The sequence below is a fragment of the Polyodon spathula genome, chromosome 25 (assembly GCF_017654505.1).
Source record: "Polyodon spathula isolate WHYD16114869_AA chromosome 25, ASM1765450v1, whole genome shotgun sequence".
NCBI lineage: Eukaryota > Metazoa > Chordata > Actinopteri > Acipenseriformes > Polyodontidae > Polyodon > Polyodon spathula.
This window is the reverse complement of record NC_054558.1, coordinates 8,499,720-8,522,039: the sequence shown is the minus strand read 5'-3', so window position 1 is coordinate 8,522,039 and position 22,320 is coordinate 8,499,720. Positions and strand designations below refer to the sequence as shown.

The 22,320-nt window shown below is 40.2% G+C and overlaps 3 protein-coding genes across 3 annotated transcripts in view; all 3 read left to right on the top strand.

Annotated features, from left to right (window-relative positions):
• The first annotated feature begins 596 nt into the window (after positions 1 to 596).
• Positions 597 to 9,498, top strand: LOC121299843 (cathepsin E-like). The gene is made up of 9 exons (XM_041227984.1): positions 597 to 768; positions 2,397 to 2,553; positions 4,039 to 4,156; positions 4,351 to 4,469; positions 4,790 to 4,989; positions 5,577 to 5,699; positions 5,853 to 5,997; positions 7,179 to 7,277; positions 7,551 to 9,498. The coding sequence occupies exons 1-9, from the start codon at positions 713 to 715 to the stop codon at positions 7,707 to 7,709; spliced, it is 1,176 nt and encodes a 391-aa protein (XP_041083918.1). The 5' UTR covers positions 597 to 712; the 3' UTR covers positions 7,710 to 9,498.
• Positions 9,499 to 10,571: 1,073 nt separating this feature from the next.
• Positions 10,572 to 17,011, top strand: LOC121299842 (cathepsin E-A-like). The gene is made up of 9 exons (XM_041227983.1): positions 10,572 to 10,743; positions 11,368 to 11,524; positions 13,083 to 13,200; positions 13,360 to 13,478; positions 14,506 to 14,705; positions 15,136 to 15,258; positions 15,608 to 15,752; positions 16,144 to 16,242; positions 16,515 to 17,011. The coding sequence occupies exons 1-9, from the start codon at positions 10,688 to 10,690 to the stop codon at positions 16,671 to 16,673; spliced, it is 1,176 nt and encodes a 391-aa protein (XP_041083917.1). The 5' UTR covers positions 10,572 to 10,687; the 3' UTR covers positions 16,674 to 17,011.
• Positions 17,012 to 18,325: 1,314 nt separating this feature from the next.
• The window catches only part of LOC121299462 (ras-related protein Rab-7b-like), a 7,169-nt gene continuing 3,174 nt past the window's right edge, over positions 18,326 to 22,320 (top strand). The window contains exons 1-2 of the mRNA XM_041227171.1: positions 18,326 to 18,590; positions 22,142 to 22,194. Of these exons, the coding sequence (XP_041083105.1) occupies positions 18,570 to 18,590; positions 22,142 to 22,194 (74 nt within the window). The 5' untranslated portion in view covers positions 18,326 to 18,569. The remainder of the gene's footprint in view (positions 18,591 to 22,141; positions 22,195 to 22,320) is intronic.

Here is a 22,320-nt window from a genome sequence, read left to right as displayed (position 1 = left end):
TATTTCAGGAGTCATTGATTCTCTAACAGCATGTAAACAGGGGAATCACACGTCCTCAATAATGTGCTAATTGAATTGAATTAGCATTGGTTATTTTGCTAATTGCATAAAGTGGTCCTATCCTTCAGAGCATCCTTTCAGCTGAAGAATCAATCCAAACCAACTCTCTAAGGTAGCTGCAGGACAGCCCAATATTATTTAAACATCCAGCTATCGACCCCACTCGTTCCCTTCTCTGGTGCTATTTTCTGGCAAGGTGATATGAAAAGCACGTCACTTGCACTGCTGAAATGCTTTCTGATTTCAATCCTATCCATGAGCCATAAAAATGCACCTAAAAAGTAACTATGTTATTTTTTTGGCTGAATTGTAAATGCATTACCACATTTAGATACCTGTCTTAAAAAAAGGGACCAATATGAGTTACTAAAAAAAATGCAATTTAGCGCTGACAATGGCAATTTTGCAAAGAAAGCTCCATCCCTATGGAAGCTACCTGTGATTAATAATTAACCAACAAAGGCGTGAAAGAGAAGTAGCCTGTGATGTCAGAGGTTTGATAAGAAAGAGCCCTGTTTACTCTCCCCTGCCTTTGGAACAGTTCTGGTGGCTGGAGCCTGTAGGGAGAGACGCGGGCTTTCTCACTAATCAACCTTGTGGAAGACAAGCCTACAGATTCTTCAGGTTCGGGATCAACTACCAAGGAGCTGCTATGAAATCAGCAGTGCTTCTGCTGCTGTGCCTCGCCTTAGCCCAGGGGATTAAGAGGTAAAGTGTGTATGTGTCTGTGTTTGTATGTGTGTGTCTTTGTATATATGTATCTGTGTTTGTATGTGTGTCTCTGTGTTTGGATCAAATCAAATCAAATCAAAGTTTCTTTATATAGCACCCTTCATACAGGTGTATCTCAAAGCACTTTACAGGACCAAAATAGTCACATTTATAAAAACGAAACAAACAAACAAACATGTGAGATTGAAAAACAGTTCAAGAAATATAAAATGTAAGCACCAGTAACTAAAAATTTATATATATATATATATATATATATATATATATATATATATATATATATATATATATATGTAATGCAGATAAAATACAAACAGATACAAACATAAAAACTAAAACAGATATATACACATATACATATTATAAAAATGCCAGCTTAAACAGATATAAAGAGTCTCAGCTTCCCTCACATGTGCACGTAGCTCATTCCAGTTCAGGGGCTCTATAACAAAAAGCCCTTCCTCCCCTTTTAACATACTTTATTTTAGGGATCACCAGCAATCCCATGTTCGAAGTTCCGGTTGGGGATGTATGGGGTAAGCAGTTCTCCTAAATTGGTTGATGCCAAGTTATTTAGTGCCTTATAAGTTAATACAGTATTTTAAAATCAACTCTAAAATGTACAGGAAGCCAATACAAAAAGCCAGCACTGGGGTGATATGTTCCCTTTTTCTGGTTTTAGTCACGATTCTAGCAGCAGCATTTTGAACCAGTTGCAAACAAGACAATAAACATTTTGAGATGTCAGAAAAAAACACATTGCAATAATCAATTCTGGAGGATACAAAAGGATGTACTAGTCTTTCAGCGTCAGATGGAGAGACTATAGGTCTAAGTTTTGCAATATTTCTCAAAAGATAAAAAGACGATTTTTTAATCTTTTTGATATGTGTTTGTATGTGTTTGCATGTACGTGACTGTGTTTGTATGTATGCATGTGCGTATTGTTTGTATGTATGCCTCTGCATTTGTATATATGTATTTCACTGAGGAAAAGCCACCTAACAGAGTCTTAGTTCAGATAGGCTAGTGTGGGTGTGTGACAGAACCAGCAACTTCAAAATCAAGAGCACAAAACCATTTCAATGGGCACTGTTGTATTCCTATGGTATTCTGTCGTTAATTCATTATGAACGTATCATCATTTTTTCCCCATATATCAATTTAACAACAGTAGGAGTTTCTCAATGAATTAATGCTCGTTCAGACGTAAATCTAATGATTTTATGGCCATTCATTTTAAAGCTTTACCATGCAATTACCATTTATAACATAGCAAATAAATCTAAATGAATTCCTGTAATGATTAATGACTACACAATTGTGGTGTGATTCATGGATCTTCTTAACTGAGGTTTACAGCCATTCAGAGTTAGGTACGGTTCTGCTGTTGGGTTGGTTCATGTTTGATGTAGCTGGGTCCTGATATCCACTGTGGGTTAGGTGCAGTTCTGGTGTTGGGTTGATTCATGTTTGGTGTAGCTGGGTCCTGATATCCACTGTGGGTTAGGTGCGGTTCTGCTGTTGGGTTGGTTCATCTTTGATGTAGCTCGTTCCTGATGTCCACTGTTGTGTCTCACTGTTTGGGTCCCTGTCTCTCTCAGGGTGCCTCTGAAGAGACAGAGGTCGATGAGGCAAGTGATGCGGGCGAGGGGGGGCCTGTCTGAGTTTTGGAAGAAGTATCAGCTGGATATGACCCAGCACAGTGAAGCCTGCCATGCTGCCACCAAGGCAGAAGAGCCACTCATCAACTACATGGACGTAAGGATCGCCTGACTGTGTGACTGCATAGGGGCTGCAGCACCAAACCAATATCCCTGACTATACATGAATGGAAATAAGACTCCTATTGCATAGTAGTATGATTCATTCATGGTTTTACTATGAGTTTAATAGAACACACCTACGCTTGTTACCTGTAGAATGTGGCTTATCAAGCTCGTATTAAAACCTGAAATGGGTGTGTGAAAGGGTGGCATTGTAGCGAAGGCTGGTTATCAGCCAGAGAGAAAGCTGCAGTTTCAAGTGTAAATGCACACTTTTATCAACAAAACAAACACAATAAAACACAGGAACAAACAGAAGTTTTGAACAAACAAAAATCAAAACCAAAAAAATTGGCAGGAATGTGATTTTAACCCCATCCCTGCCAAACTTCAGTTCAACACATACAAACTTTATAAGCAAAGCACAGCATTTACACGTCAGGCTTCTGCCCTGCCGCAGTGTGTAACGGCTCTGCAATATGAGCCCTATTCCCATCCCTGCTCCCTTTCTTAGTGTTCTCTTATGTTCATCACAGTGCTTACACCACTATTCATGATGCCTTTTGTTTCCTGTTCTTTAGCATGCTTCTTTGTGGTTTATCAATCTGTGCTTAAACATGCTTTCACTAGGCATCCCTATACTTTTCTAAACTTTTAACATAAATGATCCATTTGGCTTTACATGGCATCTATGTTATAATTATATGTTGTATAATTTTAATTAAGCATGACCAAATAGCTTAATTTTTGTTTCATCACTCCACAAAACCTTTGACCGGAACTCATATCCATGATTCACGTGCCGTTTGCAAACTTTAAGCGATTGTCCTTGTGACGTTTTCTTAAGAGTGGATTTTTCCTTGCCCTGCAACCATTGAAACCTTCACCACATTAAATATCTTTGGCAGTCAATCTAGGATTGTTATTAACCTTCTTCACAATTGTTCTACTTCTTCTTGGTGAAAGAACCTTCTTTCTTCCAGACTGAGGGAGCATTGTGACAGTAAAAGTCTTGTACTTAATCAAAACAATAGTTGAAATTGGGATACTCAAATGCTTGGAAATGTTCTTTTATCCTTCTCCAGCTTTAAGACAATAAATAATGTTCTGCCTAAGGTCTTCAGAGAGCTATTTATTTTTTCTTTTGATAATGACAGCAATGATCCTATGCCAAACCCTTTTATACTCTAGAAATGTTCACCTACAATCCTGCATTTTCTAGACGTTTCTAGAATTAAGTTCTGCATTGTCATATTGAAATTTCTAGCACCTTGTCGACAATACTAATTACTGTGAGTAATAACTATCTTGTTAGATCCTGTTTGCTGTTTTTAAATTATCTGTATTTCTCTCTCTCTCTCTCTCTCTCTCTCTCTCTCTCTCTCTCTCTCTCTCTCTCTCTCTCTATATATATATATATATATATATATATATATATATATATATATATATATATATATATATGTCTTCTATCTTTCAGGCTCAATATTATGGAGAGATCTTCATAGGGACCCCTCCTCAGAACTTCACTGTGATCTTTGACACTGGCTCATCCAACCTTTGGGTCCCCTCTGGTCTGTGTTCCAGCCAAGCCTGTGGTGAGTATGAACTCCCTTCATCCCCTGTTACAGATAAACATTGACTGTAAACAGCATTCGATCATGTTGAGTTAGATAATACTAGCCAGCAGCAAGTAGTTGAGCTGCCTCACTGAGTTCTGGAATACACCCCGACAAGAGAAATTCAATCATGACCATTGTCAATCTCGTTCTGTTTCGGTTTGACTTTTCAGAAGCCCATGACAGATATCATTCTTCTGACTCTCTGACTTACCAAGTCGATGGACGCCAATTCTCCATTCAATATGGCACAGGGAGCCTGACTGGAATCCTAGGGATTGACGTGGTGACTGTATGTATTAATAGCAGTTTTGCTGAGTCTTTATTTAGACATGTATTTCCATTGTAATAACTGAATAGACATGTAATCCAGTTATTATAACTGTGCATATCTGTAATTACTTTGTAATTATTGAATAGAATGTAACCCCATTGTAATAACTGAATAGACATGTATTCCCATTGTAATAACTGAATATACATGCAGTTCCACTGTAATAATGGCATATGTAATTCCAGTGTAATAACTGTATGTATGTGTAATTACATTGTAATAACTGGGTATTTTCCAATGGTTCCTGCTATTACATGGCAACTCTCCCTGTCCTTTAGGTGGAGGGGATCGCTGTGTCTAATCAACTGTTTGGAGAGAGTGTGACGGAGCCGGGCAGCACTTTCGTCGATGCCAACTTTGATGGGATCTTGGGACTGGGGTATCCGACCATTGCGGCAGGTGGGGCGACACCGGTGTTCGACAACATGATGGCACAAAACCTGGTGGAGATGCCCATCTTTAGTGTTTACCTGAACAGGTAACATCTATCTGCTTGTCTGTCTGTCTACATTGAATACCTACATTCCTGTACACATGAGGTGTCTATCTATCTATCTATCTATCTATCTATCTATCTATCTATCTATCTATCTATCTATCTGTATGTATGTCTGGCTGTCTATGTTGAATATCTATATTCTGCTGGATTAATTGCATTGGGATCTGCGCTGATGAAGCCGCAGCAATGACTCGAAAGCATTCTGGTGCTTTGCCAAAAATAAATGCCACTGCACCTTGCGCTATTAGGAGACATTGCTTTTTACACAAAAGGCGCTTGCTGCAAAATATATTGAACCAGGTCTTCCCAGTTCTCTGAACACAGCGATAACACTCATCAATTTGATTAAAGCCAGAGCAACAAATTCCAGGTGTTTTGCTGCACTTTGTGAGGAAGTGGGCGCAGAGCACCATTCCTTACTCATGCATACTGAGGTGATACTGATGGTTATCTCGAGGCAGAATGCTTACCTGTAAATTTAATCTCAAGGAAGAGTTTCATAACATACACACATGCACAAAGAACAGCTCCAGCACGTCTCCTCTTACTTGTGTGTTGTTTTTCAGGAACCCGGATTACTCCAGTGGTGGGGAGATCATCTTTGGGGGGTTTGACCCCTCACACTTCTCCGGGGAACTGCACTGGGTTCCCGTCACAAAGCAAGGCTACTGGCAGATCCTGGTGGACAAGTGAGTCGAGAGAACCAAAGAATAATAAAAACATAAAGAACAAAGAAGCAAATAAAATAAATAAAACTTCTTCTTCTTCTTCTTCTTCTTCTTCTTCTTCTTCTTCTTCTTCTTCTTCTTCTTCTTCTTCTCCTTCTTCTTCTTCTTCTTCAGTATCAAAGTGAATGGTGAGGTGATGTTCTGCAGTGGTGGCTGTCAGGCGATTGTAGACACGGGTACCTCCTCGCTGACGGGACCCACTGCAGACATCACAGCCCTGCAGCAGGTCCTGGGAGCCTCGCCCCTGGATGAGGGGACGGTGAGTGACTCTGCTCTCCCTGTGACTGGAACCTGAACTCTGAATCACATTCAGATCCATCTTGCTCCTGGAGAAGGTACTCTGCCTGAGCCCAAGGAACGTTACACATTTTTTTTTACATATGACCAAGACCAACAATATTGTCTTAAAGGGGATACATACATTGATGTGCAAAAGTCTTAGACATGTTGTATATTTTCTACTCTGATGCATTATGAGCATCAACAATTTACTCAAAGCATCCACTAGTGTTTTCTACTATTATATCAACCTTTCTTTGCATAAAGAAGGGAAAACATTGAATGAAATAGCTTTCAAGGTGTAATATCCAAAGCATAATCAACAAGTACAGAGAAACATCATCTGTAATTGACAAACCCAGGACTGGAAGACCCAAAAAGCTGTCTAACAAGGATGAACAATACTTTAAAAATATATCTTTAAGGAATATATTTAAGCACCTTTCACCGGAACCTTTTAGTCTTGTTCCCCTTTTGTAACAGAGGTGTTCTTACTGCAACACATCCTTTAAGTCCTGATTTCAAGAGTAACCGTCGTAGTGTTGATTTGAGTGACAATGACACCTGTGCCTTTGCCAGTTCTGTTGTCAATTCAACGCTTGTCTTCTTTCTATTCCTTAAGGATATTATCTTCAGATATTGCTCATCCTTGTTTGGCAGCTTTTTGGGTCTTCCAGTCCTGGGTTTGTCTATTACAGATGATGTTTCTCTGTACTTGTTGATTATGCTTAGGTTACCCACCTTGAAAATCAAGTTATACAAGCTATTTCCCTCAATGTTTTTCCTTCTTTACGCAAGTCGAGGTTGTTATAATAGTAAAAAACACTAGTGGAGGTTTTGAGTAAATTATTGATTCTCATAATGCATCAGAGTAGAAAATACAACATGTCTAAGACTTTTGCACAGTAGTGTAAATATTTCCAGTAGAGTTTGTTCCACTCTTCTTTAATATTACCTTAATTACTTGTAGATAGAGATTTTAAAACCTGTTTTCCTCCAAAACATTATCGCACAAAATGGCAAAGCAGCAATTAAAATTCTAGGAAGATGGGGTATCTAGTGACTATCTAGAGTGTAAGAGGTTAGACAGTGAATTGTTTTGATTGAGCCACTGTCTGTCTATCTGTCTTGTTTTCTGCTGCCTCCTGCTTGCTGTGTTAGTATGCTGTGGAGTGTGGAAGCATCAACGCACTGCCTGACCTGACTTTCACAATCAACGGTGCTGAGTTCACTCTCAACCCAGCTGGCTACATTGTGATGGTAAGAAGCGTTTAGGTGTTTAGGGAATGTTGTTTGAGTTGTATTTCTCAGGTTAAACAGTTCTTTTAAATATGTTAATAAACTTCTAAGGCTCTTTAAAATAATTGCAAGGGTTTGGATAGACATCAATCTTGATTGAATTAATTATCATGTGCTTTTAAACAAAAACAGTCCTTAACAAAATATTCTTCATACCACTATAGCAATGGATTTTGAGAAGGTTGGTTAATGTTACACCTTGCGTGTTTAACCCCTCCCTCGCTGACTCTTCAGGAGTTGTTTGGGGGGCTCTGCACCACTGGATTCCAGGGTATGGACATCCACCCTCCAGCTGGTCCCCTCTGGATTCTGGGGGACGTCTTCATTGGCCAGTTCTACTCCATATTCGACCGGGGCAACAACCGTGTCGGCCTGGCCAAAGCCGTGCCCTGACCCCGGGTTGACATCTGGAGAGGAAGAGTGGAGAGTGATGGCGACACTCCCGGAAGTCAACAGCGGCTTAAAATGAGTTAGACGACCGCACTGCTTGTATACAGAATTATCCAATTTCCAGGTGGTGATTTCTTGTGTGTAGTGATAGTTTGTATCATTTTATTTTAAAGTATGTACAGCCACATTCCACAGCAGGAGTGAACACCATAGAAATACAATCATTGTGAGGATTAAAAAGTATTTTGACAATTCAATAACGGATGGAGGAAAAAAATTAAAATTTTTTGCCTGCTTTTCTTAAACTAAAATGATAGTATGCAATACAGAATGGGTTGAAAAGGTTGGTTTCTGTGTTCAGACTGAAAAAGGGGAAGCACACTTCAGCCAGTTACCACAGAACAAACACCAGCTCTTAGGAGCGCCCAGCAGAGAGGATGTGCAAGAGAATGAAAATCATCCTCCCCTTTGAGGTGTAATTGATTACCTTCACATACATCTGAGGATGACCTGTCATATGTACAACCACCAGGTAAAAGAATCAATGTTATTACCATGACCTCACATTAGATCATTTAAAGTTTTGTCTGAAAGTCCTGGAGGAAATTAGAGCAGATTTAAAATGAATGTTTAAGACTTCATGATTGGAGGAAAAAATGGTGTTGTTATTAATAACTTGAGTTAAATGAGCTCTCTTGCAGCCGGAATGAAAGGACACTCAGGTAACCTGCTTCTCAGACTGGCTCTGCACTGCACTGTCTATCTGGTGCTGTCTTGTGATTTTTTCTCATGCTTGGTTTGTTCTGCAGTTGTTTCCCTTTAGTAAATTGCCCAGCACACTTCTAACCCACAGCGTTGAGTCACAGAGCTGGTATCCAGGATACAGAAACAAAAACAACTGTCTACCAGGCACATGCTTGGAAACAGGGGCATGGGACAACAAGAGGAAAAATTAGCAAAAAACACATTGAGAAAAATGTCTTTAGGTTTTTAGTTTGAACACACTGCAGTGGGGTTGGAATACACCGGGGAAGAGCTGTGGTGTTTGAAGCTCATTTCTATTTTGTTAATAAATAATAATACATCTTTAATCAAACTCACAACCAATACATTCAGAAGTTTCTGCCTCAAAGCTAGCTTTTCAGTTGGCATTCTTGATAGACAGGATGATTTAAACTGAAATGCCAAAGGAGGACGGGAGTTACACTGCCCCCTACAGACCAGAGATTAACAATACTTTGCAGCGTTTTCAAAATTCCTTTCCTAGTTAAACTGCGCAGTCCTGTTGACAAACCTCAGATGACTGATCCAGCAAACCCACAATCCCTCCCACCGAGCCCAGTTTAACCAGTACCCATGAGGTGGTGGTGTTTGGGATACTTTCATTCTTCTATGCGTGCTGCTCAACTCATCTAATCTGAGTGAAAAGCAGTGCAGCTTTGACACAGCTAGATCGAGCAAAAATTTATTCTTAGAAGTGTTGATCTTGTATAACCACACACTCTTCTTCCTCCAGTTAACCCTGACAATGGCTCATAGTGGTTGAATGTGGTTCAGAGCTGGTTTACACTTTCTCATAGTGCTTCAAGAGCTGTTGGAGTAACCTGAGAGGGACCCTTTCTTTTATATCTACATTTTGGTTTGATTTTGCTGTGCCCAGGGTCTGCGTTATGTATAACACATCACATTCAGTTTGAGGACTGTTTTTGCCTTTGTTCATTGTTTTGAGTGAACAGACTCCTCCTGCTCCTATCTGCACTCTTTCAAAGTTATTGAATAAAGAACAGAAGCACTGATAAAACTACAGATCACGTTGTCTGTGATATGTACTTGTCTGTGATATGTACTTTCAACACTTATTTTGAATAAAATATATTAAAAAAAAAACACTATGTTGGTTTTTCATTAATCAAGTAGCACAGAGCCATAATTTTGTCATTAAAAGCTCCAAGAAACAAAAAATGCATGCATATAAAAATGCATGTGCTTCAACAGCAGATGGCAGCACACTCTCCTACAGTATCGCATGAGTGGAGACATCCAGGCTTGGATGAAGATCTTGCCAGCTTTCTCAAGCTAATTAAGGCTGGGTCTGGTCAGTACTTGGGTGGTTGAATGAGGTGCAGTGGGTTCAGTCTCTTCTCTGTGCACCACAGCTCATCTCAGGTGACTGTGCTTTCTTACAGGGCAGAAGTTCAGTAAGGTTGGGGTTTTCAAAAAGGAGCAGAGGTGTTGCATGGCCCTCCCTACTCTGGCTGTATTCCAGGAGTCATTGATTCTCTAACAGCATGTAAACAGGGGAATCACACGTCCTCAATAATGTGCTAATTGAATTGAATTAGCATTGGTTATTTTGCTAATTGCATAAAGTGGTCCTATCCTACAGAGCATCCCTTCAGCTGAAGAATCAATCCAAACCAACTCTCTAAGGTAGCTGCAGGACAGCCCAATATTATTTAAACATCCAGCTATCGACCCCACTCTTTCCCTTCTCTGGTGCTATTTTCTGGCAAGGTGATATGAAAAGCACGTCACTTGCACTGCTGGAACACTTTCTGATTTCAGTCCTATCCATGAGCCATAGTCGTTTTTTAAAAATGTACCTAAAAAGTAACTATGTTATTTTTTTGGCTGAATTGTAAATGCATTACCACATTTAGATACCTGTCTTAAAAAAAGGGACCAATATGAGTTACTAAAAAAAATGCAATTTAACGCTGACAATGGCAATTTTGCAAAGAAAGCTCCATCCCTATGGAAGCTACCTGTGATTAATAATTAACCAACAAAGGCGTGAAAGAGAAGTAGCCTGTGATGTCAGAGGTTTGATAAGAAAGAGCCCTGTTTACTCTCCCCTGCCTTTGGAACAGTTCTGGTGGCTGGAGCCTGTAGGGAGAGACGCGGGCTTTCTCACTAATCAACCTTGTGGAAGACAAGCCTACAGATTCTTCAGGTTCGGGATCAACTACCAAGGAGCGGCTATGAAATCAGCAGTGCTTCTGCTGCTATGCCTCGCCTTAGCCCAGGGGATTAAGAGGTAAAGTGCTTTTTGAGATTTCATTGAGGAAATAGCACCTAACAGAGTTTTAGTTCAGATAGGCTGGTGTGGGTGTGTGACAGAACCAGTAACTTCATAATCAAGAGCACAAAATCATTTAAATGGGCACTGTTGTATTCCTATGGTATTCTGTTGTTAATTCATTATGAATGTATTATAATTTTTTTTCCCCATATATCGTCGTCATTAATCTAATGATACAATGGAGTTTATATGGCCATTCATTTTAAAGCTTTACCATGCAATTGCCATTTATAACATAGCAAATAAATCTAAATGAATTCCTGTTGTGATTAATGACTACACAATTGCAATATAATTCATGGATCTTCTTCACTGTGTCGTTAACTGAGGGTTACAGCCATTCAGAGTTAGGTGTGGTTCTGCAGTTGGGTTGGTTCATGTTTGATGTAGCTGGATCTTGATATCCACTGTGGGTTAGGTGTGGTTCTGGTGTTGGGTTGGGTCATGTTTGATGTAGTTGGGTCCTGATATCTACTGTGGGTTAGGTGCGGTTCTGCTGTTGGGTTGGTTCATCTTTGATGTAGCTCGTTCCTGATGTCCACTGCTGTGTCTCACTGTTTGGGTCCCTCTCTCTCTCAGGGTGCCTCTGAAGAGACAGAGGTCGATGAGGCAAGTGATGCGTGCGAGGGGTGGCCTGTCTGAGTTTTGGAAGAAGTATCAGCTGGATATGACCCAGCACAGCGAAGCCTGCCCTGCTGCCACACAGGGAGACGAGCCCCTCATGAACTACATGGACGTAAGGATCTCCTGAGTGTGTGATTGTACAGGGACTGCAGCACCAAACCAATATCCCTGACTATACATGAATGGAAATAAGACTCCTATTGCATAGCGGTGTGATCCATTCCTGGTTTTACTATGAGTTCAATAGGACACACCTACGCTTGTTACCTGTAGACTGTGGCTTATCAAGCTCGTATTAAAACCTGAAATGGGTGTGTGAAAGGGTGGCATTGTAGCGAAGGCTGGTTATCAGCTGCAGTTTCAAGTGTAAATGCACACTTTTATCAACAAAACAAACACAATAAAACACAGGAACAAACAAAAGTTTTGAACAAACAAAAATCAAAAACAAAAAAATTGGCAGGAATGTGATTTTAACCTCATCCCTGCCAAACTTCAGTTCAACACATACAAACTTTATAAGCAAAGCACAGTATTTACATGTCAGGCTTCCGCCCTGCCACTGGGTGTAACTGCTCTGTAATAGGAGTCCTATTCCCATCCCTGCTCTCTTTCTTAGTGTCCTCTTATGTTCATCACAGTGCTTACACCACTATTCATGATGCCTTTTGTTTCCTGTTCTTTAGCATGCTTCTTTGTGATTTATCAATCTGTGCTTAAACATGCTTTCACTAGGCATCCCTATGCTTTTCTAAACATTCAAAGGGCTTTCAACACAAATATACACTGGCTGAATCAATGCATCTTATGTCATGTTTATATATGCACATTCTATGTTACCATGGCAACAGACCCCTAAACTGGAAAAAAGAAATCAGGATATTAGTAATATTCATATGTATCATGCGACTAATATTCTCTTCATATTATGCTCCTTTCTACGCTATCACCTTCATATTCTCCATTAATTACAACAAGCACTGTAAAGCAAATAATAATAGACTTTATTCAGAACAAAGATATGAGCAATTCAGGTTCACATCAATAACAGAAGAATTTACACAAACGAGGAACAAAATGGAAACACTTAAAGGTCATGTTTACGTTTAGTGGGAGAAACGAGAGAATTTCACTAGATACCTGAAAAAGACCTGGACAAACATCTTTGGAATTTCATCTTGTCAGTAAAAACAAAAAGAACGACTTTGAACCAACTTCTCTCCAAACCATTCCTAGCAGTGCTGCGCAGACATGACTATGAAAGCTGCCTTCTCTACAGCAACCTATCATAGTTTACACAACTTTATAAACTATCTCAGCAAACAAAAACATCTTAAAATAATAATATAGGACAGAATATATTAGCACACAAAAATATATCTCTTGTTGCTGTGCCACTCGTGCACAATGGCTCAAAACCAATGCAGAACATATTATTGTGTTGTAATTCTGACCCATATATTATTCTAATTATATATTGAAGAAGAAAAGTAACTGATGAACTGAAAACTCACAATTTTAATAATTATTGTGATTAATGAATATATTCTTAGATCCTGATTCTCCTTGGATATAGTGCTGTTTGCTGTTTGTGAATTCTCTCTCTCTCTCTCTCGCTCTCTCTCTCTCTATATATATATATATATGCAAACACGTCTTCTATTTTTCAGACTGAATATTATGGGGAGATCTCCATAGGGACCCCTCCTCAGAACTTCACTGTGATCTTTGACACTGGCTCATCCAATCTTTGGGTCCCCTCTGGTCTGTGTTCCAGCCAAGCCTGCGGTGAGTATAAACTCCTCTCCACATTTTGACAGCAACTCAGGGACTGAAACAGGGTTAGGTAATACTAGCCAGCAGCAAGTACTTCAAAAAGGTTGAGCTGCCTCGTCAAGAGAAATTCAATCCTGACCATTATCAATCTTGTTCTGTTTGACTTTTCAGAAGCCCACCACAGATATCATTCTTCTGACTCTCTGACTTACCAAGTCGATGGAAGCCAATTCTCCATTCAATATGGCTCAGGGAGCCTGACTGGAATCCTAGGGATTGACCTGGTGACTGTATGTATTAATAATGGTTTTGCTGAGTCTTTATTGCAGTAATAACTACATAAACATATAATTATATTATAATAACTGAATGCACATGTAATCCCATTGTGATAACTGAATAGACATGTAATCCTATTGTAATAACTGAATGTAAATGTAATTCCACTGTAATAATGGAATAGACCTGTAATCCTATTGTAATAACTGTAGCGGATATTTACTACATAGGTAAGTATATAAATTAATTATAGCATCCCAAATAAAAATATTATAAATCCATGTACACTAATATATATCTTCAACATATCCTTTTTTCTGTTCATAGTATATAGCTTTAATATTTTAAACAATATTCCCCTTTAACCCTTTGACGCCTAAACAGAATGACCATATACGGGCATGAATATGACCACTTTGTGTTTTAGCGCTTGTAGTTTGGCAAACCTTAATCAGAAATTAAAACCCAATATATCCACAGAAAGGCATTAAGTAGCTGTTTCTAATTTGATTGTGTATTTTGTGAGTGGAATACATACTTTTCTATGCCTCCGAAACAAAAAAAACATTTTATGTTGCAACAAAGCTGGAAACTATATTGATCGTTTGAAAAAGCAGTAATGCAGGCATATCTGTCGTGAATATAGGTTGTCAGAAAGAATTCTGTTTTTTGGCTGGTTCAGCAACCATGCGACAAAGCAACATTGATTCAAGAAAAAAACAACAACAACAAGAACAACATTCTTGCATGTTGGATTAAGATTTGGTGCACTTTGAAATGATTCATGTCAGATTGATTTTCAATAGAAGTTCTGCCTCAAATCAGGATTTTTTGTACTGAGTTTTAATTCTTTAACGAATTGGATAAAGCAAAGGCAGAATACTGCATACATGAGACGAACAGCTACATGTAATTCTACTTGTATTCACAATCACATCTCATTAACTTACTCCAACAGTTTACCATTCATTTTGCCTGTCCTTTCGCTATAACAAACCCCTCGACCCTTATTACATGATAACTCTCCCTGTACTGTAGGTGGAGGGGATCGCTGTGTCTAATCAACAGTTTGGAGAGAGTGTGACGGAGCCGGGCAACACTTTTGTCTATGCCAACTTTGATGGGATCTTGGGTTTGGGGTACCCGACCATTGCGGCAGGTGGGGCGACACCGGTGTTCGACAACATGATGGCACAAAACCTGGTGGACATGCCCATCTTTAGTGTTTACCTGAACAGGTAACATCTATCTATCTATCTATCTATCTATCTCTATCTATCTATTCTATCTATCTATCTATCTATCTATCTATCTATCTATCTATCTAAATGCATTGGGGTCTGCACTGATGGAGCCACAACAATGACTGGAAAGCCATTTCACTTTGCGCTATTAGAACACATTGCTTTTTACACTGAGAGAAGCTTGCTGTGAAAGATATTGAACCAAGTCTTCCCAGTGCTCTGAACACAGCAGTAACACTTGCTAATTTGTTATAAATCTAGACCAACAAACTCCCAGTGTTTTGATGCACTTTGTGAGATACCATAGGTGACGAGGCAGAATGCATTCCCGTATATTTCATCTCAAGGAAGAGTTTCGTAACATACACACATGCACAAAGAACAGCTCCAGCACGTCTCCTCTTACTTGCGTGTTGTTTTTCAGGAACCCGGATTACTCCAGTGGTGGGGAGATCATCTTTGGGGGGTTTGACACCTCACACTTCTCCGGGGAGCTGCACTGGGTTCCCGTCACAAAGCAGGGCTACTGGCAGATCCTGGTGGACAAGTGAGTCGAGAGAACCACATAGACAATACAAAAACTCTCTTTGGTGGCTGTTCTGTAACATGAGTCCATTCATTCAAGAAACTATTACATTGGGTCTCCCATAAATGATACAGAACATTTGTTTTGCTGCTGTAGCATGAGAAGGGATGGAAATGGTGTTTTGTTTTCATTAAGTAATTAATTATGTTAACTGTATTGCATATGCTAAAAGACCGTTTGAAATTACAGCTTGGTCACAGGGCCAAAGCAAGCATGATTTAAAAAAAGAAGTGTAACCTGGTTTTGTCCATTTACCAAGGGGAAAATAAAAATATTATAATAAAAATATAACTAACTTCTTCTTCTTCAGTATCAAAGTGAATGGTGAGGTGATGTTCTGCAGTGGTGGCTGCCAGGCGATTGTAGACACGGGCACCTCCATGCTGACGGGACCCACTGTAGACATCACAGCCCTGCAGCAGGTCCTGGGAGCCTCGTCCCTGGACGAGGGGACGGTGAGTGCCTCTGCTCTCCCTGTGACTGGAACCCGAACTCCGAATCACATTCAGATATATCTTGCTGCTAGACAAGGTCCTCTGCCTGTCTACTGTGCAATAACAAACAGGTGATCATTTATGAAAATGACCTTTAAAAGCAAAGGCCAACAAGATTGTCTTAAAAGATGTTCCATTCTTCTTTAATATTACCTTAATTACCTGTAGATATAGAGATTTTAAAACCTGTGTCCTTTATTGCACAAAATGGCAAAACAGCAATTAAAACTCTAGGAAGACGGGGCATCTAGTGACTAGCTAGAGTGGAAAAGCTTAGACGGTGAATTGTGTTGATTGAGCCGCTGTCTGTCTGTCTGTCTTATTTCCCACTGCCTCATGCGTGCTCTATTAGTATGCTGTGGAGTGTGGAAGCATCAACGCACTGCCTGACCTGACTTTCACAATCAACGGTGCTGAGTTCACTCTCAACCCAGCTGGCTACATTGTGATGGTAAGAAGCGTTTAGATGTTTAGGGAATGTTGTTTGAGTTGTATTTCTCAGGTTAAACAGTTCTTTAAAATGTGTAATAAACTTCTAACCCTCTTTAAAACAATTGCAAGGGTTTGGATAGACATCAATCTTGATTGAATTAATCATCATGTGTTTTTAAACAAAAACAGCCCTTAACAAAATAGTCTTCATACCACTATAGCAATGGATTTTGAGAAGGTTTTTTAATGTTACACCTTGCGTGTTTAACCCCTACCTCTCTGCCTCTTCAGGAGGAGTCTGAGGGGCTCTGCACCACTGGGTTCCAGGGTATGGACACCCCCCCTCCAGCGGGTCCTCTCTGGATTCTGGGGGACGTCTTCATTGGCCAGTTCTACTCCGTATTCGACCGGGGCAACAACCGTGTCGGCCTGGCCAAAGCCGTGCCCTGACCCCGGGGTGACATCTGGAGAGGGAGAGTGGAGAGTGATCGTGACACACCCGGAAGTCAAATGTGACTTAAAATGAGTTAGACGACTGCACTGCTTGTATACAGAAACTGATCCAACTTCTACATGCTGATTTCTTATGTGCAATGATAAAAAAAGATGTAATTGATTTTTTTTTTTATGTAATTTTTTTAGGGCCATGTAGGGCCACACTACAGAGCAGGTGTGAACACTACAGCAATACAGTCGTTGGGAGGGTTAAATGGTATGTTGGTGATTGACAACACAATAACGAACAGAATAAAAAATTACGATTCTTTACGTGCTTTTTGTAAACTAAAATGATAGTATGCAATACAGAATGAGTTGAAAAGGTTGGTTTCTGTGTTCTGACTGAAAAAGGGGAAGCACACTTCAGCCAGGCCTTGCTTCTAAGAGATCTGTGGCTGGACAGTGATTCATGAGCACCTGACACAGTTAAGAAAGAAGGGCATCTGCTCATTTGTGTCTGAGTCAGGGATTTGTAAATCCAGCAACGAGGCCATCTGACCACTGAAGCAGTGACAATTATCACAGAACAAACACCAGCTCTTAGGAGCGCCCAACAGAGATGATGTGCAAGAGAATGAAAATCATCCTCCCCTTTGAGGTGTAATTGATTACCTTCACATACATCTGAGGATGACCTGTCATATGTACAACCACCAGGTAAAAGAATCAATGTTATTACCATGACCTCACATTAGATCATTTAAAGCTTTGTCTAAAAGCCCTGGAGGAAATTAGAGCAGATTTAAAATGAATATTAAAGACTTCATGATTGGAGGAAAAAACTCTTGTATTAACAACCTTGAGGAATTGAGTTAAATGAGCTCTCTTGCAGCCGGAATGAAAGGACACAGGTAACCTGCTTCTCAGACTGGCTCTGCACTGCACTGTCTATCTGGTGCTGTCTTGTGATTTTTTCTCATGCTTGGTTTGTTCTACAGTTGTTTCCCTTTAGTAAATTGCTCAGCACACTTCTAACCCACAGCGTTGAGTCACAGAGCTGGTATCCAGGATACAGAAACAAAAACAACTGTCTACCAGGCACATGCTTGGAAACAGGGGCATGGGACAACAAGAGGAAAAATTATTTTGGTTTCAACACACTGCAGTGCGGCTGGAGTAGACCTGGGGAGAGCTTTGATGTTTTAAACTTATTTTCATTTTATTAATAAATAATTATAAGTATTCCATCAAGCTCACCACCTATACATTCAGAAGTTTCTGCCTCAAAGCTAGCTTATTAGATGGCATTTTTGATAGGCAGGATGCTTTAAACTGAAATGCCAAAAACAACGATGCAGGAAATTGCATGAAGCATTGCATAATGTCTCTGTGACTCCACGCTGTGACACTATGAACTGTGAATGGAATTCCCCCGCCCCCCCCCTGCCCCCCCATTCATGTAATGGCATAGCAACTGCAGTACTTATCTATGTGTAAAATATGAAAACATACAGTAATGCCAACATATTTGATGTAATCATTTTTTTTTTAAGTGCTGAATTCCTATCTGTCTGTCTACACATCCACACACTGCACTGCTCACATAGTGTAACTTGTTCGGAAAAGCCCTCTCTGCCTTGACTCATTTGTCCATTTGGAAACACCCACATGCCTGTGGCAGACAGGCAGAGAGAGAGGGAGGGAGGGACCTTTATAAAATGGAAAACAACAAAAATAAGCACTGATTCTGAACTGTACTGCAAGCTCCGTCCGGGCCTGTGGCTGTACGACTAGCAGCGCTGTGTGGTAACTAGGACCGCGGGCTCGCTCACAGTGATCTGAACAGGAAGGAGGGGGTGAGAATCACAACACTACTGCCATCAGACAGTTTACTGCTGAGCTGTGAAAATGGGCCAGGAGCCAAAAGCTGTAAGTAGCTTCAGCAAGCGAGAGAGAGAGAGCAAGCGAGTGAATGTGTGAGTGTGTGAGTGAGCCAGCGTTCAGTCGTTCTCGTTCAGTGAGACTGCAGTCTCCTGAAGAGAAAGGCTGTCAAGTTTCATCGGCTCTTTCTTTCTGTTCTGATGTAACGCAGATTGATAACTCAAGAACCCTTTGACCAGTTGTAAGGTGATGTGTTGGTGGTGGTGGGGGGTTCTCATGGTAGTTTTGTGTCAATCTAGGAGAAAGGTTGTGCAGAAGTGGCTTTTTTTACATTCACCACTTCCTGTGCTGTAGGTCACATACACTGATTGTTGCTACACTCGTGTAACACAGCACTATGACACAGGAAGTGATTTGGCAACAGGAAGCAGCAGATCTAAACTTAAACTCATTGTGCTGTGCCAAAAAATCTGCATATTTGCATTGATGTTAGAAAAAAATAAAACCCAGCAAAGCATTAGAAGCTCAGGTACTCGACATTAAGCCAGGGGACTCTACAGTTTTCCCTTTGAGATGCGTTGGGGCTGGTTGCTACGGCCCTGCCCTTCACAGAAACTCTGGCCTGGAATTCATGCTTTCCCACATGTGTCATATGCCTTTTAAAAAACTGGTTTTGCTAGATAAGCTTTATATTACAGGAAGGTTTCCGCAGATCCAGCAAACACACACACACACACCCTATCCAGTGAACACAACCATGAACAAAGCCAGTTAAAGGAGTTAGCTACTGTATCTGAAACTGTGCATTGCTATTAATGCAACTTGAACAATCGGTGACAGTTTAGTTTATGGATCTGTTATAAGTGTTTATAAACAATAGCAAAAATAAAACCATGGCAAAAGTGTAAAGTAACTGTATTACGAAAACAAAGCAACCCCATACAACTGGTGAGACAGACATATAAAGACAGACAGACACACAAATAAAAACAGACAGACAAACACACAGACAGACCTGAAAAGACAGACAGACTATATCCGTTATAAGCGATTCTGTACAATAGCGTATAAAACAATGACAGAAGTTATTATGTCTAGTCATATTCTATAAGTGTTAATAACAGAATTAATAACATGTTTATAGATTATTTATAACCACGTATGTCAGATCCCTAAACTAAAGTGTTACTGAAAAATCCATGTATGTGTTTTGGATGATTATGAATTGTTTACTGCAATAACATTTTAATGATACAATACCAGTGCAAAGCTGCATGTCATATTAGAAAGTAATCACAATTATACCTATAAATACATTAGAACAAGGTATTGCTATAGACTGATTATTATTATTATTATTATTATTATTATTATTATTATTATTATTATTAATAATAATAATAATAATAATAATAATAATAATAATAATAATACAATGATGGTTATTGATTGTTCATAAAGAATCCTTGAAATAAAGTGCTATCAATAGAACCAGAACCAGCCAGTTTACTACAGAAACAGCCAGCATCCCTGCCAGTGGTTTCCTGATTCTGCTGAGCTCTGCTCAGACCAGGCAGGTACTGTGTGGCTGGATTGGGTTCAAGTGCAGCAGTATTACACTTGAACCTAAGAGAGGAGAGAAAGGCGATTGTGTTTGAAAGGAGGGGTGTAGCCTGACTATAGATACTATCTGACAGGGTGCATTAGTCATGTATTGAGTGTTTGGGCAGGAAGCTGCCAAGATCTCTTAATCTGCACTTTGTTTCAACCTGTTTGATAAAAAAAGTTTGCTGTTTTCAATTTCAAGGTGTGATTATACAAAACACACCCTTTACAGGAATATAAAACTAGATATATGTACAGTATAGACAGTAAAACCCCTTTCACACTGGCTGTCCGGGTCACAATCCTGCGTCGTGTGAAACCATGTACCTGGGTCGTACCAGGGTTAACCCGGGTCCCAGCCACCCTCCTCAGGATGTGGGTCGACACGCATTGACCCAGGCTGAGCGAGACAAAATGCATGACGGCATATAACAAACTGCCACGCCTGAGTGAAGGTTTCACTTCCACATGGGGCGTTTCTGTTTACCCTGTTTAGCCATGTTTTTGTTGCTTGAGACGCAGCATGAGCCAGGCTGCAGCAGGGATGAAGAAACATTTGCTCTAATCAACGTTTGGGCTGACTGTTGAATCCAGAGAAGCTTGGATGGAAGTGTCAGTAACAAGCTGCTTCCGGGGCATTGATATGCGTATTGTGTACTTGCGTCTGTCACCCAGGTCAACCCGGCTTTATCAAAAGCAGTGTGAAATCGTGTAGCCGACCCGCATGACACCAGGTCCTGACCCGGGTAGGTTCCGACCTGGGTAGAGCATGCCAGTATGAAAGGGGTTTTACAGAAACCCTTATCACATACAGTTAGATATTGAATTACACATCATTTTCAAACTTTCAACCTCAAACAGCATCATCAGTCTGCCCGACTATTTCTACAATACTATCTAATGCTAATTATTATAATAGAGTTTTCACTTTATCAATTACTTTTCTTCTTCATGAAGTATTTCTAGTGATTGATGGGTATCCTGTTGGATCATGATTCTTCTTTGATAGAGAGCTGTGAGCTCTCTCTCTCTCTCTCTCTCTCTCTCTCTCTCTCTCTCTCTCTCTCTCTCTCTCTGTCTCTAACTACACCAGATATATGCTGTAACTGGATGTTTTTCGGGTATATTTCAGGTATATGCATGTTTCCTTCTTCTCAGATTACACCCACGCCCCCTGGTCCTGAGCAGCGCTCCTCGGAAGGGGATGTAAACCTGGGTGAAAGAAGGGCTGCTGTTTGTTTGGTGATGGCACGGTTTTCAATAGATACTGATCAGTGGAAATAACTATACAAAATACAATAGCTCTCATTGACAGGAAGCCTGCCGGTCTGTAGCTGCTGTGCAGCTCCAAACAATGGAAACCTTTTTCTCAGGGGCTAGGTGCACAAAGCAGGGTGGCATTGTAAAGACATTCAGCACTGAGATCGCTGGCATTGTAACAGCAGGGCCAAGTGTCGGCCATAGATACAGCAGAGCCCCTCTTACTATTATATTGTACAGTACATGTGACGGCTCTGCAAGCCTTTGTGCAGTGGGGAAATCTGTCAAATTATACATGAAACAGCAAAACTACATGTTGATGCAGTTAAGGCTGATACCTGATTTGCAGAAGGTTGTGGCTTGCAGTGTTTCTAGAGTCTTTGTGAACACACTTTTATCAAAGCTGGTATCACTGCACAGAACAATTAAAACCAGGAATGGCTGTGTTGCATGAACCTGCCCAGGTGTGTAGGGTACAGCTCCATCTAGTGACCACTAAGCAACAATGGATTTTGTTATTTCAGTCAGTTTTATTTATTTAATCAGAATTGAATTGATAGGCTATGCTCGGTATTCTCTATCTTTAACTTTGTGTTCTGAATTGATAGTCCATGTTTGGTATTCTCTATCTTTAACATTGTGTTCTGAATTGATAGTCCATGCTTGGTATTCTCTATCTTTAACATTGTGTTCTGAATTGATAGTCCATGCTTGGTATTATGTCTCTTTCTCAGGCTCTCTTCATGAAGCAGGTGGATCTGAAGATCATTATCCTCGGATCACTTGGGTAAGAGAAACTCCTGAGCGCAGTAGTAGCAGCCATTTATGTGTGTCTCTCTTTCTCTCTCTCTGTGTTTGTGTGTGTGTGTGTGTGTGTGTTTCCTTTGCCACTGTAAAAGAACAGCAATGTCTA

What these genes read in the sequence shown, in the direction of transcription:
- LOC121299843 (XM_041227984.1), top strand. Translation starts at nt 713, where the DNA reads ATGAAATCAGCAGTGCTTCTGCTGCTGTGCCTCGCCTTAGCCCAGGGG. An exon ending in GTGTTCCAGCCAAGCCTGTG is followed by an intron (nt 4,157 to 4,350) that starts GTGAGTATGAAC and finishes TTGACTTTTCAG; the next exon opens with AAGCCCATGACAGATATCAT. An exon ending in TGGCAGATCCTGGTGGACAA is followed by an intron (nt 5,700 to 5,852) that starts GTGAGTCGAGAG and finishes CTTCTTCTTCAG; the next exon opens with TATCAAAGTGAATGGTGAGG.
- LOC121299842 (XM_041227983.1), top strand. Translation starts at nt 10,688, where the DNA reads ATGAAATCAGCAGTGCTTCTGCTGCTATGCCTCGCCTTAGCCCAGGGG. An exon ending in TTAGCCCAGGGGATTAAGAG is followed by an intron (nt 10,744 to 11,367) that starts GTAAAGTGCTTT and finishes TCTCTCTCTCAG; the next exon opens with GGTGCCTCTGAAGAGACAGA. An exon ending in CAGCTGGCTACATTGTGATG is followed by an intron (nt 16,243 to 16,514) that starts GTAAGAAGCGTT and finishes CTGCCTCTTCAG; the next exon opens with GAGGAGTCTGAGGGGCTCTG.